The 17,742-nt window shown below is 46.3% G+C and overlaps 1 protein-coding gene across 1 annotated transcript in view; it reads left to right on the forward strand.

Moving 5' to 3' along the window:
- The window catches only part of LRP2 (LDL receptor related protein 2), an 83,508-nt gene that overhangs the window by 42,733 nt on the left and 23,033 nt on the right, over positions 1-17,742 (forward strand). Inside the window, exons 40-54 of the mRNA XM_032946050.2 lie at positions 296-619; positions 1,652-1,820; positions 2,791-2,956; positions 3,707-3,865; positions 4,247-4,536; positions 5,548-5,751; positions 7,089-7,331; positions 7,819-7,944; positions 8,801-8,920; positions 10,231-10,564; positions 11,041-11,336; positions 11,840-11,994; positions 12,506-12,867; positions 14,883-15,035; positions 16,916-17,086. Coding sequence (XP_032801941.2) covers positions 296-619; positions 1,652-1,820; positions 2,791-2,956; positions 3,707-3,865; positions 4,247-4,536; positions 5,548-5,751; positions 7,089-7,331; positions 7,819-7,944; positions 8,801-8,920; positions 10,231-10,564; positions 11,041-11,336; positions 11,840-11,994; positions 12,506-12,867; positions 14,883-15,035; positions 16,916-17,086 — 3,272 coding nt within the window. The remainder of the gene's footprint in view (positions 1-295; positions 620-1,651; positions 1,821-2,790; positions 2,957-3,706; positions 3,866-4,246; positions 4,537-5,547; positions 5,752-7,088; positions 7,332-7,818; positions 7,945-8,800; positions 8,921-10,230; positions 10,565-11,040; positions 11,337-11,839; positions 11,995-12,505; positions 12,868-14,882; positions 15,036-16,915; positions 17,087-17,742) is intronic.

A 17,742-nucleotide genomic window follows, 5' to 3' on the forward strand; every position in this document is an offset into this window, starting at 1 on the left:
ACTCACTTTATCGACTATGGAGAGATATAGCGCCAAATCGACGCCAGAACTACATTTTACTCGGAGCTTTCCAATTGCAATTGGCACAGTCCACTGATGTGCTACCTGACTCATTCTCATTTTAAAAGCTAAAATACAAATTGGTGTGACACTTGTCATATTGATTATTCATCTATGACTGGAAAAGTGACGTGGTTTTTTTTGCCTTCATTTTGGGCAAAAGGCTTTAGGAAAAAAAAGCTGGATGTTTTGGTCCTCCTGTGAAACTGTTTTCCCCCTGCTGGGTCCTTCACAGGTGCTGCAGGCCAGCAAGGAGCCACAGGCCTCTCCACCGCCGCCAGAGGTGATTCGCGACAACCTGGGCACGCTGCGTGACGTCACCATCTTCGACCCACGTGTGCAGCCCACAGCTCCTGAGCTCATTAACTTCAATCCATGCCGGCTGAACAACGGCGGCTGTCAGCAGTTCTGCTTCGCCCTGCCCAGTGTCACGACAGCCACGTGCGCCTGCGCTCACGGAGAGCTGGGCTCGGACCGAGTGAGCTGTGTGATGCCCTCCGACGAGTACCTCATGTTTGTTACGGAAGACTCCATCCGCAGCATGCGCCTCGACCCAGAGGTAATGCCCCCGCTCAGGCTCACTGTGTGAGCAGCAGCAGTGGGCACGATCATGAGCCGATGGGTGCTCCGTGACTGAAGATGGGTGCTGAGGAATGCCTAGCTTTGGACAAGATAATTATGTTCTAAATAAAAAATAATTATTTTATTTTAAAACGTGTTTTCATGCAAATTGAATTGTTTGTGTGGTGTTCATATGTAATACTCTAGTCAATGATACATGTGCATGGATTTCATGTTCATGAAGTTAAATTAAGGATGCAGATACCTCATATCTATGCGCAGGCTTTTGTCTCTGTTGCTTTTGGTATTGCTTAAATAGGTACAGTTAGTGGTCTCATAATTATCCTTGACTTATCCACTGCTGAATGAGGGCCTATTCATGACATATCCATCCCTCACGATGCCACAATGCCACAACTCATTTCACTTCTGCCCTTGAAGTGATCTCATTTCTCCGCTTTCCTTTTGGAGATGTCCCCACCTTTGATTCATTCCACACAAATCTCATCCATTGGCCGTCTTCCCTTCTAGCAATGTGTCCTGCCAAAGGTCACTTTATGAATAGTCAATTTGAAATTTCTAATGTGCATTTGTTCTCTGATCCACGAGATCTTTTTGTGTCTCAGTGTCATTCTAAGCATGCATATCTTCGTGCTTTTTTGTTTGTTTGTGTGCATGTTTCCAATCCATCTCAAAGTAGATAAAATACACTGAAAACGTTCCTCTTTAGGCATATAGATAATACTGTAATATTTTGTTATCGTACTATATTTGTACAAAAAGACAGTGATTAAACATAAACTTTACATTAGAAAGGTACTACATTGTTCCCATTATATTGATCTCCCTAATATCCTCTCATGTACAATATATGATGACCGGATTCTCCCAACAACAGCTTCTACCGTGGATCTAAAAAAAACACAAGAGCTGCCACTGCACAAAGAAATTGGACCTTAAATCAAGGAATGTGTTTGCCTGCAACAACAACTGCGATAACGAGCGTTTTATTTTTTTTCGCCAATCCCAGGACCACAGCCTGCCCATCCCAACCGCACAAGTGTCACGAGTGGCAGTGGCGCTGGACTTTGACATCGCAGATGGACGAGTGTACTTCACGCAGAGCATGGGTCTGGCTCGCAGCCGAATCAGCTTCTTCAGTCTGAGTTCCCCCTCCTCTGTCACCGTAATTGCCAGCGGTATGGCATCTCAACACACATATACTCCCACCAATACCTTATCACTGTCATTGTGGCATACCATACAAACCCACTTCCACCTTGTCAGTGTAAGTGTGGTATATCACTCAGGCCCACATCCAGCCTCGATGTACTTTATCACTGTCATTGTGGCATACCAACTGAACCCAGAAAAGCATCTCGCCCATCCATACCTTATCATAATGAATGGAAACATTTCTTTTATAAAGTCCTATTCCAACAGTCTAGCTCAACAGAAACAAAAACGTCAATGCCATTGCACATGGATATATATATATTTAGTTGAAAACATACAAAATTAAAATTCTAAAAAATACAAGATTCGAAATTGCCAAATATCCAAATTGCTTTTTCATTTCATAAAATAAGTTTGAATATAATTATATTTAGCATGACATGGTTCATGGCATTGGCCTGAAAAAATTCTGAAACTGTACAATTTCAGTGATGTCATGAGTATTAACCAACAGGCCAAATTATGCAGAAGTTTACCCTCGGCATAATTTTACATTTGAATGCAATGCATTTTGTTGACATTCTCTCAGTTCTTGGAGTTATACAACATTCCCATCAAATAACAAGGACAAATATTTACTTATATTCTTTAACAAACTGTTGGGGCAAGTGATGCTAGCGAGCTGCTATGAAGGCCAGAACAGTACACAAGGGGGTTGGGAGCCAGCACCATGCACGACCAGCTTTGTCTTCCCAGTGGTGATGTTTTATACACCACACCAGGTACTGAATTGAGGCTGAGTCGACCTAGGGAAGGCCTAAGACGGGTTCAGATAATCGTCTCTGGTATTGACCGTGAGCGGCAATCAAACTCGTGTCGCCGGGTTCATGGCTCAGCGCGCTAACCGCTGCGTCACTGCTCCCATCCACTCGCCACTGACGTACACACACACACACAAACGCATTTGTCCACATGGCGCATTTCCCTCACCAGACCTGGGTTCCCCTGACGGGATCGCGTTCGACTGGATCAATCGGCGCATCTACTACAGCGACTACGCCAACCAAACCATCGGCTCCATGGGGCTGGACGGCGGCAACCGCACGGTGGTGGCACTCGTGCCGCGGCCGCGTGCCATCATGCTGGACCCGTGCAAGGGGTGAGCGCCCTCGTCTCGCTGCCTCCGCCCGTGCACTTCATTCACCACCAGCTTTCGAAAGCGCGCGGAATGGCGTAGCTGCTGAGGGCGCAGGCGACGCGACTGCCCCGGGGCCCGCAACAGCGGGAGGGGCCCAGGTGCCGCGCTTACGGAGGAGGGGGTTAAACTTGGACCGGGGGCCACGTTGCTTTGCTTGAGCCATCGAACTAAGACGGTCACTGCATCGCGAGCATTCAGATGTGCTTCTGCGGCCGTCTGGAATGCTCTTCTTTACGTTATTAGGAAGCAATAGGAGCAATGCACCTGTATATCTAGATTGAAAACTAATTTGTTAAGAACTGCTTTTTTGTGTTTAGTTGTCCTTCCCCCGCACCTCCTATTAGCACGGTTGGCTACATACAGTGCGAAATAAGTTTAAAATACATTCATACATATGTGCTGCACCAATGAAAACCACCTGTGTTTACCCCGACATTTCAAGAGCAAATTTAAATCCTGTTTGTCAGTAAGGGCTTACATAAAAGACAGCCAAGCATTAGCGTCTCCATTAGAACACGCCATCGATTGGACATGCTGCTCTCCCTTTGCTAAACACCTATTATCGCTACATTATCCAGATACTGTCAAAATAATACATTTGACGCTTTCGGTTGAATACTCTGCTACAAATGAGCATCCAAAGAAGAAGAAATGAGTGCTAAGTTTCACAATGTGTAATTTGTTTCCTCTGACAAAATGTTCTTTCATCAGTTACATGTACTGGACAGACTGGAGTGTCAATGCCAAGATTGAAAGGGCCACGCTGGGTGGAAACTTCCGTGTTCCAATCATCAACAGTAGCCTTGTGTGGCCCAATGGACTCACACTGGACTACTCAGAAAATATGCTGTACTGGGCTGATGCTTACAGGTAGATATATTTTATAAAAGTTCCACCATTGTTATATCTTATCTGTATTAATTGATGAGTTATCGATTCGTTAATCTATTGTCCTTCATTAGTTGTTATTTTTACAATGAAACCACATCCAAACATGTTTTAGATGGCGATTTTATGGATAATATTACCTTGTGATAAAATCAATTGACGGAGCAGAATTCCACGACGAGCATGTTTTGTTGTTTAGCTATCGGATGTTTTGTTATTTTAGCGTTGTACTGTGTGTTGTACGTCACAATTTTCTGACCTTTTTGCTCCACGTGCTGGGACCTACTCGGAGCGAGCGAAATCAGTTCGCGTCATATCGTCTTGTGGTGTAACATTACCTGGCGCCGTCCAACTCTGCCACAGGCAGAAGATCGAACGGTCCACGCTGACCGGCGACAGGCGCGAGGTGATCGTCAGCATGGCCGTGTACCCCTTCGCCCTGACCATACACGAGCAGCACGTTTACTGGACGGACTGGAACACTAAGAGTGTATACCGTGCCACCAAGGACGATGGCGCGGACCAGGTGGTCATGATCCAGAACCTGCCCTACCGGCCCATGGACATTCACATACTGACGGCCAGCAAGCAGCAGCGTTGCTCAAACCCATGCAACCAGTTCAACGGCGGCTGCAGCCACATCTGTGTGCCAGGTGCTCGACCCGTTTATTCGTGCCCTCATAAGATTCGTTGCATTTCTTCTTTTCGTGCCATAGCTGTGGTGGTATTCGCAGGGGAATGATGCTTCGTGGGGAACTACTGAGGGCACATATCATGTGGTTCTTTCAGTGTTTATAGTGCTCACTTGCATCCACACTGACCAAATCAGATGAGGCAAAGCTAGCACAGCTCATACTCTTTGGTCTTTTCGGTAAAGTCACGTAGGTAAAATAAAAATAAAATAAATGAAAACAACTAATTTAAATCACGACGTTTCGGAGGCGACACAAGCTTCCGTCTTCAGGTGGAACAGTCACAGCAGAATAGCTGTATCAAGTATCAATTTTTATTTTACCGACGTGACTTTACCGGAAAAAAAAACAAAGAGTATGAATCCTTGCAGTCACGAAAGCTTCAAATTTAGAACTAGCACAGATCGTTTACATTCATACCTTGAAGAACTTCCAAAAAAGCAGCCACCGCATTCACAACAGCAGCTCTGACGTTCTCTCTTGGTGCTATGATGCCCAAACCAAAACCAAAGTCTGCCTCACTTGAAGATGTATTTTCACAAACTATGCCCAAATCATAGTTCTCTCCTCCAAGTGAGACGTGCTTATCGAAGGAGTTGCTCAGCATTTCTGTTGCGCCTAGTCACTATAATATGTTGTTTGTTCATGTTTCTGTTTGTTGCGGTTACACCCGAGTCAAGAGCCGCATGGCTCACAGGGCTATACCTAATAAATGAAACTGAAACTGATGCTCGGGGGGCAGTCTTATTGGCCGCTTAGCACGTGTGGATGCACCAATCAGATAAGCCTCTTTGGGACCGCTGGACGCCCGTGGGCAGTATAAATTTGCCCCTTCACTCCATATACGATCATCTCTGCACCTGAAACCATCGTTGAATTGTCGTTTTTTTTTTTTACCGATAGCCCCGTGAATGTAAGTTCAGCACACTTAACGCCCACGTCCAATTTTACGCCGCTTTCGAATGCGCCCAGGTCCCAGTGGCGTGGAGTGCCAGTGCCCTGCGCAGGGCCGTTGGTACCTGGCCAACGGCGGCAAGGACTGCATCAACGACAGCGGACAGCAATGTGGCACAAGCCAATTCACGTGCCTCAATGGGCGCTGCATTCCATTCCGCAACAAGTGTGACAACCGGGACAACTGCCGTGACGGCAGTGATGAGCTCGAGAGGGTCTGCGGTGAGTTTGTGCTGCCAAGCACGGGTTTCCCTCGCACATCTGATTAATTATCAGTTTTCTATACAGGGTGTGAAAGAAGTTAAATATACTATATATATACATTTATGGGGGTTCGGTTTGTACGATTTCGCGTATATACGGCAAACCTATTTCTACCCAAAATTCACCATATGCGGTTTTAATTCACTCATGTGAGGCTATGCGGTCTGAAGTGGGACAAGATTGTGAGTGTGTGTTGTGTGCGCTAGTCAGCAGGCAGCTGTCTCGTGCAGTTTTTTATTTTTGTGCCCTTTTTTTTGGAACGCATCTACTGCCTGAAGCGAGGGAAACCTGTACAATTTAGCTTCCGTTATTTGGACTATCTGCCCTGGTGTGTAATGGTTAGCACACAGACTTCTAATCTAGGGAACATCGCAAGTTGGTACAATGGGCACGTTTCTAAAATCCTCCGCCCCCACCGTGTGTGGCGATGTAAAGTGTTGGGTACCCCCACCTATTCCAAAACGTCTGTCCAGTGTGGAAGGGTAGATCAGATTACCTTAGAGAGGGGCTCTCAAGAGCTTCCTGTAGAGGAGGCCTTTCTTCCAGCGGTGGCGTGAGCAAGCAATTGCAAGGCTGCACCTTTACCTCTTTTCGCCACTGCATCATCCACGCAATTCACCACTCTACATGACGATCTCTGCATGACCCTCAAACCCCACTTCCAAAACCCGGGATTGCAGTAGTGCACCGCAATAATGCATCGAATTTTGCAATCGATAGGCCTAGCTGCTACATGTCGTGGTAGATTAAGTAAGAACGAAAAATGGATTTCGGAATGTGTTGCATTTATGCGTCTGTCCTTGGAAGTATTTATTTAGCAATGATAACGTTACATATCAAGACGTACAACTTGACAACATCACTAAAAACCATGATGTCATCACCTTAGCCAATGAGCCCAATCCTTTTTGCACTGGCTTTTAAGTTGTGGGCAACCCTTTGATGAATTAACGACTATAAGTTAACTCTCTAATAGCAACACAACGTTTATCCTGTATGTATGCATGTTGAACGTCTTTCGCACCATACTAGCCAGCTGTGCTATTTGGAGGTGCTAATCATGACCCCCAACCTCTTACAGTTACAGACAGAAGGACAGAGCTAATGCATTAAGGCTTTCAAGATTTTGTAGTTGTAAAGCATTCCCCCCCCCCAAAAAAAAACACTAGGAGTCAACGTCAACAGTTGCAGACGACGCCTTTGCGAAATTGTACGTATGCACACATGTTGAACTTCTTTCGCACCGTACTTAGCCGACCTCGCTACTCACCAGTGCCCCCCTTTGCCCCCCGCAGCCTTCCACACGTGCGAGCCCACCGACTTCACGTGCCGCAACGGGCGCTGCGTGCGCTACGGCTACCGCTGCGACCACACCAACGACTGCGGGGACAGCAGCGACGAGGAGGGGTGCGCCTTCCGCACCTGCGACCCGGCCGCCGAGTTCGCCTGCACCAACGGGCGCTGCATCGCCCGCTCCCAAGTCTGCAACGGCGTCAACAACTGCCGCGACAACGCCACGTCGGACGAGCAGCGTTGCCGTGAGAATCCGCTGCCTTGTTGGGCACCACCCCACCCCCGTTTAACGCGTCAGGAAGTGAAAGTGCAACGGGCAACCTTGGTTCTGAGCGGAAAATGTTTGTGAACGTCACCTGCCCGTGAGAAATAAAATATTGGTGGCACGTTATCCACAGTGTCCTCTGTATCTGTACGCATAAAATTATTAAGATGCGGGTCTGTCACCTTTGTATCCAAATTATGAATAGCTCTGATAACAAGGATGTATTCAGTATGAGAGAGGTGAAGTTTTAAAGTCCCATGAAAAAATTAATTTTCCCTTTCAGCTTTGGTAAAATATATATAGTGATTATACAGGTTCTACTGAAAATAAAAAAAATTTGGTGCCTTTTAACATTTTGGAAACTAAAATTCGATGGCAATGACTTATCGCGTCGAAATTTATAGCCGCCAAATACTCTAAACGCATGTTTCATCTCTTCAATAACGAATGTGATGTTCCCTCCCCAGCTGAGCGTACCTGCCAGCCAGGCCTCCTCAAGTGCCTGACGACTAACATCTGCGTACTTCGACATTACCTCTGCGATGGCGATAACGACTGTGGCGACAACAGCGACGAAAACCCCATCTTCTGCCGTACGTTGCCCTGTGTATTCCATTGCGACGATGCCACCACACTCTAAAGCGTTCACTTTTCTTTTCCGCTGTATTTCAATGGATATACAGCACTGCTATTTTTTGGGAGTGGCGGCGCAGCGGTTAGCGCACTGCACTTTGAACCCGACGATTTGAGGTATTGGCCATGGGTAACGTCAGTGCCGAGTGATATCTGAACTGGACCTGGGCCTCCCCCTTTACCACTCCACACTAACGAGTGTTATATATTTTGATTTAAAGCTTTCGTGACTGCAGGGATTCATATTCTTGGTTCTTTCGGTAAAGTCACGTAGAAGGGAAACAATAAAATAATAAAAATGTAAAACAATAAAAATTCTCACGACGTTTTGACTGCAACACAAGCAATCATCATCAGGTGTTTAAAAACCACAGCAAGAAAATTAAATTTTGCAATAAAATTTTCTTGCTTTGGTTTTCACACCTGATGATGATTGCTTGTGTTGCAGTCGAAACGTCGTGAGAATTTTATTGTTTTTTTATTATTTTATTGTTTCCCTTCTACGTGACTTTACCGAAAGAACCAAGAATATGAATGTTACATAGCCAAACAACAGCTCTTATCTAGCGGTGGATCGACAAAGGGCTGTACGTTAATTGAATGTTATCATCAATTGTTTGAATTTGTTGTGAATGCCACAGATGTTACTAAATTACCATATCGTACCCTGGATAGAAACGTCACAGGAAACTTGGAAACATAAACACACAAAATAACTTCTGTACGTAAGCTGTTAAATGCGTTACATTTTCCACGATACGTTTTCCTCGGCCGAGCTTGACTTGCAGATGCCGCGCATGTCCTGTTGGGTGGCAGATTCCGTGTCATGCAGCGCCAATGAGTTCCGCTGTGGAAACGGCCAATGCATCCCCCTCTCGTGGGTGTGCGACAGTGAGCAGGACTGCACGGACAACGCAGATGAGCCCTCTTCCTGCTGTGAGTGCGCCAATGAGCACAGGACTGTCAGAGAGTTTGACAACAGTACAAATTGCATATCCGACCGTCACACATCTGCCCCTGAACTAGTGCAGTATTTGTGCACGGTGTAACTGTCATTCTTTGTAGACGTTTACATATTAGACCTGTTCACATATTCGCCTATACCTCAGTCCTCAGAGAGTCGGATATGTGACGTGCTGCATTTAGAATTTGTTTTCATGTGGGGTCAGAGCAGTGATGCATTCGTTTGTGCCACGTGCTTAGAACCCAGCAATTGGAGTTTGATTCCTGGCATCAGTGATGAGTGATATCTGCATTGGTATTGTCTCCTCTATTTCCCCAACCCATACTTACCGGCATGATGAAGTATGGTCAAACAACAAACGACCCCTGGGAGCCTTGACAAAGGAACATTACTCTTTGGTTATTTCGGTAAAGTCACGTAGGTAGAAAAAATAATAGATCACTTCGTTTCCATAGCAACACAAGCAACCGTCACCAGGTGTGAAACAAATACAGCAGGAGGACTGCTGACGTAGGAGGTCAGCAGTCCTCCTGATTTTTAAAATTACTTATGCCATTTAAATTTAAATTTTTAAAACCCTGATTTTCATGAAACGTACACAATATGTAAATGTGTTTTCATTGCCACAGGGAGGATGTTTTATTGCAAAATGTAAAATGTCAACATAATCTGGATTTACAATATAATTGCAACTGAAGATATCATACAACAGGAGAGGGAACACCAGCGTGGTTGGGTCGCAGATGATCAAATTTGGGGAATAAATAGCAGCAGCATCATAATGCTGTGCCGATGACCATGTAACCCAGAAAGGACCCAATCTTATCAGATCATAGAAGCTAATCAGGGCTGAGCCTGGATATTGCCTGCATGGGTGACCACAATGCACAAACAGGTTGCCATCGGGCTGTGGGATTACGTGGGGGGCAGCAGAGGGCATTGGAACAAAACGAATGTTTCTACTTTGCTAATAAGCTTGCACATCCATGGTCCCCACCTTAACGACCCTGCACTCACCAACATGGTGAAGTATATTTAAATAGCCCTCCAGGACAAGCACAGCCCAGACATGCCCTCATCCAGGTGCGTATTGACACGCTGCTATAAGGTAATCATAACAAATTGTATGCAACATGGGCAATATACAACAGGAAAATTGTCTATGTTGACCTTTGCATAAGGATTGCTGCCGTCAAACAAACAAACAAACACGGTTTCCGCACAAAACAAAACGCCGCCGCAGTCACACTGGCCTGATGCTTCACGAACCGTGCCCTCTCAGCGGACCCGGGACGCACCTGCCCTGGCACGCAGTTCACCTGCGACAGCGGGCGCTGCATCCCCGGCAGCTGGATCTGCGACGGCGACAACGACTGTGGGGACGGCAGCGACGAGGACGGGAGGCACGCGTGCGGCGCACGCACGTGCGGCCCCCACGAGTTCACGTGCGCAGACGCGAGCCCCCCGCGGCGGCGATGCATTCAGCGCAGATTCGTGTGCGACGGCGACGCCGACTGCTCCGACGCGCTCGACGAGCATCAGAACTGCACGCGGCGATCCTGCACGGCCGGCGAGTTCGCCTGCGACAATGGCCTCTGCGTGCACAGTCGATACCGGTAATGGACGGACTGCGCGCCGCCGTTGTCGTCGTTGCCAACGGTCGCGCGATTTTGGTCGATTGCACGCAGTCCCGGCAAATGTTAAAACGTCACGTCGCCGTAAGCAAAAGTTGACGCGCGAAGGCGAGGAAGCGTAGCCCTGCGATTTCTCGCTTGGGACTGATTCTGACGGAAAGGGCCTCGCCTCGAGGCGAGCTCCGGAGGGGTTTTTTGAGCCTCGTTGTCGACACCGGCCTAAAGGAGAAAACAAAAATCTACAAATAATCGTTCAGTCGCAAACTTTGCAGGAATTCACAGCCTCACGCGCCCATGCCTCCAATGTGTAATTTCAGCTGCTGTGACCACGTGAAGTTATCCCTGGCCACCGAACAATTTGTCGGACTCCGGTTGACAAACGCCAGAACTAGAGCACAGCTGAAAGTTGCTTCCAGTCAAAGAGAGCGACCCGTGGTTTTTACTCCTATTTCGCGCAGGTGTGACAGGAGGAACGACTGCGGTGATGGGTCGGACGAGCGTGGTTGCACATACCCCACGTGCCGGCAGAACCAGTTCACCTGCGAGAACGGGCGCTGCATCCCGCGGATCTTTGCCTGCGATGGAGATAACGACTGTGGGGACGGATCTGATGAAGACACCCACCTGTGTCACCAGCCATCCCCCACCTGCGCTCCGGGATTCTTTCGGTGCGGTGCGGGAGAGTGCGTAGCCATCCACCTGGTGTGCAACCAGGCCAACGACTGTGCGGATGGCAGCGACGAGAAGGGATGTGGTACGTGCACTCATTACTATCAAGAAACGCTTTTTTTGACCCACTTGTGATGATTGGTCCAGATTATGCTTTTTCATTTAATGGCATTGTAAGTGGGTTACAAAACAGCGAAATGTCCGTCTTTAAAGATTGTGTTTAATGTGAATTCTATTGAGATTTAATGTTTGCAGACGCGCACAACAATTGGCTTACCTTCATCGGTTTTTGTTTACACAAAAGGTATCTATAGGACACGAGGTATCCATGCCCATAATCTCTATAATCTGAGAATTCTAAATTTGGGGATTACCTTTACACCTGACGAATGTGGATGTCGACATGTGGATTCATGGGATTTGCAACAACATACACAAGAGCTACAGTAATTCATACGTGCTGTGACAATAAACAAGAACAGTCCTCTATATAAACTGTATGAGATGTAAAAAAAAGTGTACAAAATTTGTTCTTTAATAACACTATATTGTTTTATTCTTGGCTTGTGTCGTGCATTCTCTGTTCAGGCATTAATGAATGCCTCTACGCATCCATAAACCAGTGCGCCCACAATTGCACCAACACCCTCACGAGCTTCTACTGCTCCTGTTGGGCTGGCTTCCGGCTCATGGCGAATGGCCGGGCATGTGAGGACATTGACGAGTGTAACGAGACCCCGCAGGTAAGATGCCGTGGATGCAGAGATTGCTTCATTCATCACGTCTCCAAGCATGCTCTCCGTAATGTGAATGCAATGGAGTTCCAAATGCATTGGTACCAGAGTCTGTTTTTAGACTCACTGATTTGTCTTATAAATCAATCTGTCTACAGAATGAATACTATCCTAAAGGTACCACTGCGATGGTGTTCGCGGTTGTGCTGTATAGCTCTCCGAAATATTATTGGGTTATATTGTTGGTTATTCATTCAGCATGATATCCGACGTTTCGCTGCACATCCTAAAGAAGCTCCCATCACGGAAAGTGAAACGTTGGACATCATGCCAAACAGCACGCAGCAAGATGTCCAACTCACATTAAACAGCTACCACCCTAAGGCGTTCAAAATAAAGGGGACTCTTGTTATTAAAAGTGACATTGCCACTTTGTTTTACAAAGATACAGTTTAAAAAAAAAAGTACACGACCCCAACGATGCATCCTAAGGCGCCAATTTCGTTCCGCCCGGCCTCAGGTGTGCAGCCAGCTGTGCGAGAACACGGCAGGCTCGTACTTCTGCAAGTGCGCACCGGGCTACGTGCGCCTGCCCAACGGGCGCACGTGCCGGCAGAACAGCGGAGTGGAGCCGTACCTGATCTTCTCCAACCGCTACTATGTACGCAACATGACGGTGGGCGGCCGCAGCTATACGCCCATCCTGCAAAACCTCACCAACGCGGTGGCGCTGGACTTTGATCGGGTGGAGCGCCGCCTCTACTGGGTCGATTACGGCCAGCGCACGATCGAACGCATGTTCCTCAACCGCACGGGGCTGGAGACGGTGATGAAGCACGATCTGCCAGCACCGGAAGGATTGGCCATTGACTGGGTGGGCAGGTGAGTGGTGTCGGTGAAAAACCGCAGAAAGTCAATGTCTTATACTTACCGGGTAAGGCCTACTGAGTTATATCGCTATTTTTTCAGACCTGGCCACAAATGATAGCTCAACGAGGCGGCTAATCGAGTGGAAATTTATAGCAGCCAAATACTTTGGCATCGTGCCTCCTGGCTTAAACTTGCAATCGGGTTGCAGCCGTCAATGTTAGCGGTCATGAACTATTGGTGGAAATTCCACGTTCTTAAGGCATGGGCCAGTCTCTGTAGGATGACTAATTATCCTACGAATAAGACAGTTTATTGCAATTGATTTGACTTAACCATTCATGTAATTCCAGATTAAAACGATACACTTCTGAAAACATTTACCATTTCAGTCCACTTGTAACTTTCTTTTATGTTTCAGTCAAAACAGTTGCTTTAAACAAATGCATAATCTGTATCTAAGGCTACTGTTGACAATCTGTGCAATTTATTTACCCCAGAAAGATCACAATTTAGGTGCACCCAGAACTGGTAACCTTCCAATTATCGAATCTAACACTGCACCACTAAACATGCCTTTTTTTCTCATATATTTCTTACCTCCTCAGGTTTGACATTGAACGTTAAATGTTTTATGGCTGTAATGTGTTGCTTGTTGACCGAGGTCAACTGTACAAAAGAGAATTTGATTCTCATTGGGCTCTCACCTGGTGAATTAAAGTCACTTATTTTGTTATTGGGACCAGAGCTACTTGACTGGAACATTGTGGCCAGTTGTAAAAGCACCCTTAAGCATTGTGTCCCTTAGCTCTGAGCAATGCTTTCAATGGTAGCCTTGGGGAAATGTCAACGTACGGCGTCTTTTAAAACAAGCCACTGCGTGGTCGTCATCCAGGTGTTTGGATTGCTGTGCTTATTATCCCGAGAAGATGCAGTGTGTGCATACACCGAACATTATTGAAAACTCTTTGGTTTTATTCGGTAAAGTCACGTAGATAAAATAAAACAAAATAAAAGAAAATAAATAAATCACGACGTTTCGGAGGCAACGCAAGCTTCCGTCTGTGTCAGGACACAGATATTCTACGTTGGCTTTTCCACCTGAAGACGGAAGTTTGTGTTGCCTCCAAAACGTCGTGATTTAATTATTTTATTTTGTTTTATTTTATCTTTGTGGCTTTACCGAATAAAACCAAAGAGTATGAATCCTTGCAGTCACGAAAGCTTCAAATCTGACATTATTTAAAACCCATTCAAATGTCACCTTTTATTTTTTAATGGTTAATGGAATAGTGTAATATATAATAACGTTGAACTACTTCCCGTGGAAATAACTCTACTACACCTGCTATCTTGAGATGCTGATGGATGTTTACGTTAGATCAAATTAAATTGCTGCCATTAACTGATGCTTTTTCTCGGCAGAGAGACTGTATAATAACATGACTACTGCATGGCATTGTTTGCGGGTGTGTTGGATAGCTATCACGATGTGTTTTCAGGTTGCACCGCGTGTTGTTGGAATGATGTCCGATATTTCACTCCACGTGCTGGGAACGTCTTTCGGAACCGAAGAAAAACACGCGGCACAACCCGATGCACACATCGGATAACTATCCACGACACAGTGTTCTTCATTGCAAGGCCCGCAGGCCACTGGCGGTCCCTGGTGGCCTTTTAGTGCGGCCTCTGACGTGCGGCCCACGATAATACACAAAGAGTGAAAACACCCCCATCGTGCTGCTGTCAAACCCCAATGGTTTCGAATTTGTGAAGGCCCTCACACTGATGATGTTTCATCGGATAAAGTGAGTCCCCCTCTGAGAATTCGTGAAGAACACTGATCTCCGAGCACTCCTTAAGCTGACGTTCGGCCTCATGACCACCAGGTGGCGCGGTCGTTATTACGCTCGCGCAGGACTCTTCATTGTTCAAAAGCCCGTTTTCCATCGCTATCCCGATCAAATTAGCAAGGCCCCCTCTGTTCTCTGTACAATATTGAGTGATCTAACGGGGCTCTGTGGCTGTAGGAAGATGTACTGGGCGGACGCCGTGCTGGATTGCTTGAACGTGGCTGAGCTGGACGGACGCTACCGCAAGAAGCTGCTGTCGGGATGCGTGGATACCAACCACACGTACTGCCTGGAGAATCCACGAGGGGTCACACTGCACCCCAGATTCGGGCGAGTGCTCGCACAAGACAAGAACTCCCATATTAGCCTACGCAGACTGGTGGGCAAAGGGGCAAGGGCTGTTAGCGAGCACCAGTCAAGGCCTGCATGGCACACAACAGGGTGGGTGGGGCCAGAACCACTTTTGTCTCGCCAGTACCAGGTAGAAATGTTAAGGCCAAGTTGACCTAGGGGAGGCCCATAATTGGTTTAGATATGACTCTCCACTGATGTTAGCCATGGTTGGCAATTGATCTCAGCTCGCCGAGTTCGTGGTGCGCCACATGGTACCACTGACGCATGGTTTAAGGCACATGTGCCTTAAGATTCATGGGAAAGTAAAGCAACCACATTCATTGGAGGCTGGCAGCCTCATCCCTCTCTCCGTAAGCCCACCCACTTCACATAACCCCACCAACTTCACATACCCACGCCCACTTCACATAGCCCCGCCCACTCCACCACTGGCCCAGCCAATGGGCGTGGCCTCGCTCTTTCTGACATTGGCCCCACCCACGACTCAGGTAGCCCCGCCCTTTGCCTGTACTATCTTAAGTCGACACAATCCTAATTTTCACTAAAGCTTCTGGACTGCGGCACCACCATTCTGTCCCGGCCAAACCAGAACGCTTGATAGCTTTAAAGTAGATACATCTCAGTTTAATGAAAGTACAAATTTAGCACCCTTTCAGAAATAAAATCGGAATGTTTATATATACTGGAGGAATCCGATGAGCTATAAAGCTCTTTTTCATAGATGTCAGTCCACTGCTGGAGGATGGCCTATTATTCGAATCAAAATGTATTCATATACTTTGAAACGAGGTTTTACAAACCAACATTGCCTCTCTAATGGCAACTGTTGGTGCCGTGAACTGTGATCAATGTGCTTTCAATGTTGTTGATACGCAATGTGTCCGATTATACCGTGTTAAACTTCACGTGCAGCGTATTAGATTTACAACTAATTGCGTCCTAAAAATATATATGTATATCCTGGTCATGAATATTATTTAACATTTTTATCCATCTTATAGTTCTGAATAATTTTCTTTATATATAAAAAGGCACTTATTCAAACAATCGTTTTTATTTTAATTCTAGTTATTTTGCGTGTTTGCGTGTTCTGGAGCCTAGGTGGCGGAGCCTATGATCATATACTTCAGCGTGAGCAGGCTCACACCATTATATATTTAATTCCAGTCAATGGTCCATCACAAAAAACCCCTCTCCAAAGTCGAGAAAGTAATGGCAGTGTGCGGAGTACTATCATTATCATTATTGACGACTAGGTCAGTGTATACTATAGAGCCATTGGTGTCTTCGCGTGAGGGATGTGGCTGAAGTGTGTGCAGACTACACAGAGATGAGGTCCAGCTACCGTCCGTGCTGTTCTGTGCAACACCACCATATGACACCCACCTCACTGTGGCCCCAAAAATTATGTGTAGTGTATTTCAATTTGTCTCCGTTTCCTCGTCTCTCATGTTCTTTCTTCGTCTTTATGTCTCTGTCTCTCGGTATCCCCGTCTCCGTGCCTGTGTTTTGGTTTAGATATCTCTCTCCCTGTCTTTCTCTGTCTTCTAGTCTGTGTTGTATCCCCGTCTGCACACGGCCCCACTGTGTATTGTATTTACATCGTCCTGCCTGTTGTGAGTCTCCTTGAACCCCAATCTCTCATATCGCACCTGTCTCCTTTCAATCTATTACATTCCACTGCTATTGTTTAGTAAATTTGTAAAAAAGAGATATATATGTGTGTATATATAGTACCTTGCTCAGTTTTAACTCTTAGTTTTTGCTAAGCAAAAAATTAACCACCACGATAAGACACTCATCGTCAACTGAAAATACATTTAGCAATAACTAAACCTTACATTGTGTGTCTGCAGGTACTTGTACTGGACGGACTGGGGAAACACGCCGTACATTGCCCGCGTGGGCATGGATGGAAAAAACAAGTCTGTTGTGATCAGCACCAAGTTGGAATGGCCCAATGGTCTCACCATCGATTACACCACGGATCGCATATTCTGGTCGGATGCTCATCTCAATTACATTGAGTAAGTGTGCTAGCCTACGTGACCTCACGCAATTAATACCCCTGGTGGGGTGGAATGTCAGGGCATTGATGTTATTCCTTTTGCAAAGATGAGTCTAGATGTGTGTGGGGGGGGTATATAAAATGTATAATGGCAATATTGTTTATCTGTCTATGATTAAAAAATATATATATCTAAATGATTTCCTGCTCAAATGAGCATTGAGGTGGTGCTTATCTCCTCTTGATACCCCTTAGCCTGTGGTGGAAATTCTACATTCCTATGGTGGAGGTGGCTCCATCCTTCCCCACACAGTGGTGCTCATTGCTTGACCCCAGCGGGGAATGGGCTGAGTCAACCCCCAAACGGGATTTTAACTCGCAAACCTTCAGATTGCGAGTCACTCACTCTCCCACTGAAAGCACCACCCATCAAATCTGAAGTTTTCATCAGGAGATTCTTGCATTGGGATATTTGTCCATTTCATTTTTAAGTAGTGTTATCTCCAGACCACCTTGCAGCCAATTGGGATTTGGAGTTATAGCTGCTCCACCAACCCCTTTTGAGCTGTTGGACGGTCCTCTCCATGACAGATACTAAATATCGCAATAGATGGAAGGCATCTGTCCGTCTAGGGCATTAACCCTCAGTTATGAGGACAGCACTCGATCAAATAA

Source organism: Petromyzon marinus, chromosome 4 (genome assembly GCF_048934315.1).
Source record: "Petromyzon marinus isolate PM22_M1 ecotype Great Lakes invasive population chromosome 4, UKy_Petmar_22M1.pri1.0, whole genome shotgun sequence".
Lineage (NCBI taxonomy): Eukaryota > Metazoa > Chordata > Hyperoartia > Petromyzontiformes > Petromyzontidae > Petromyzon > Petromyzon marinus.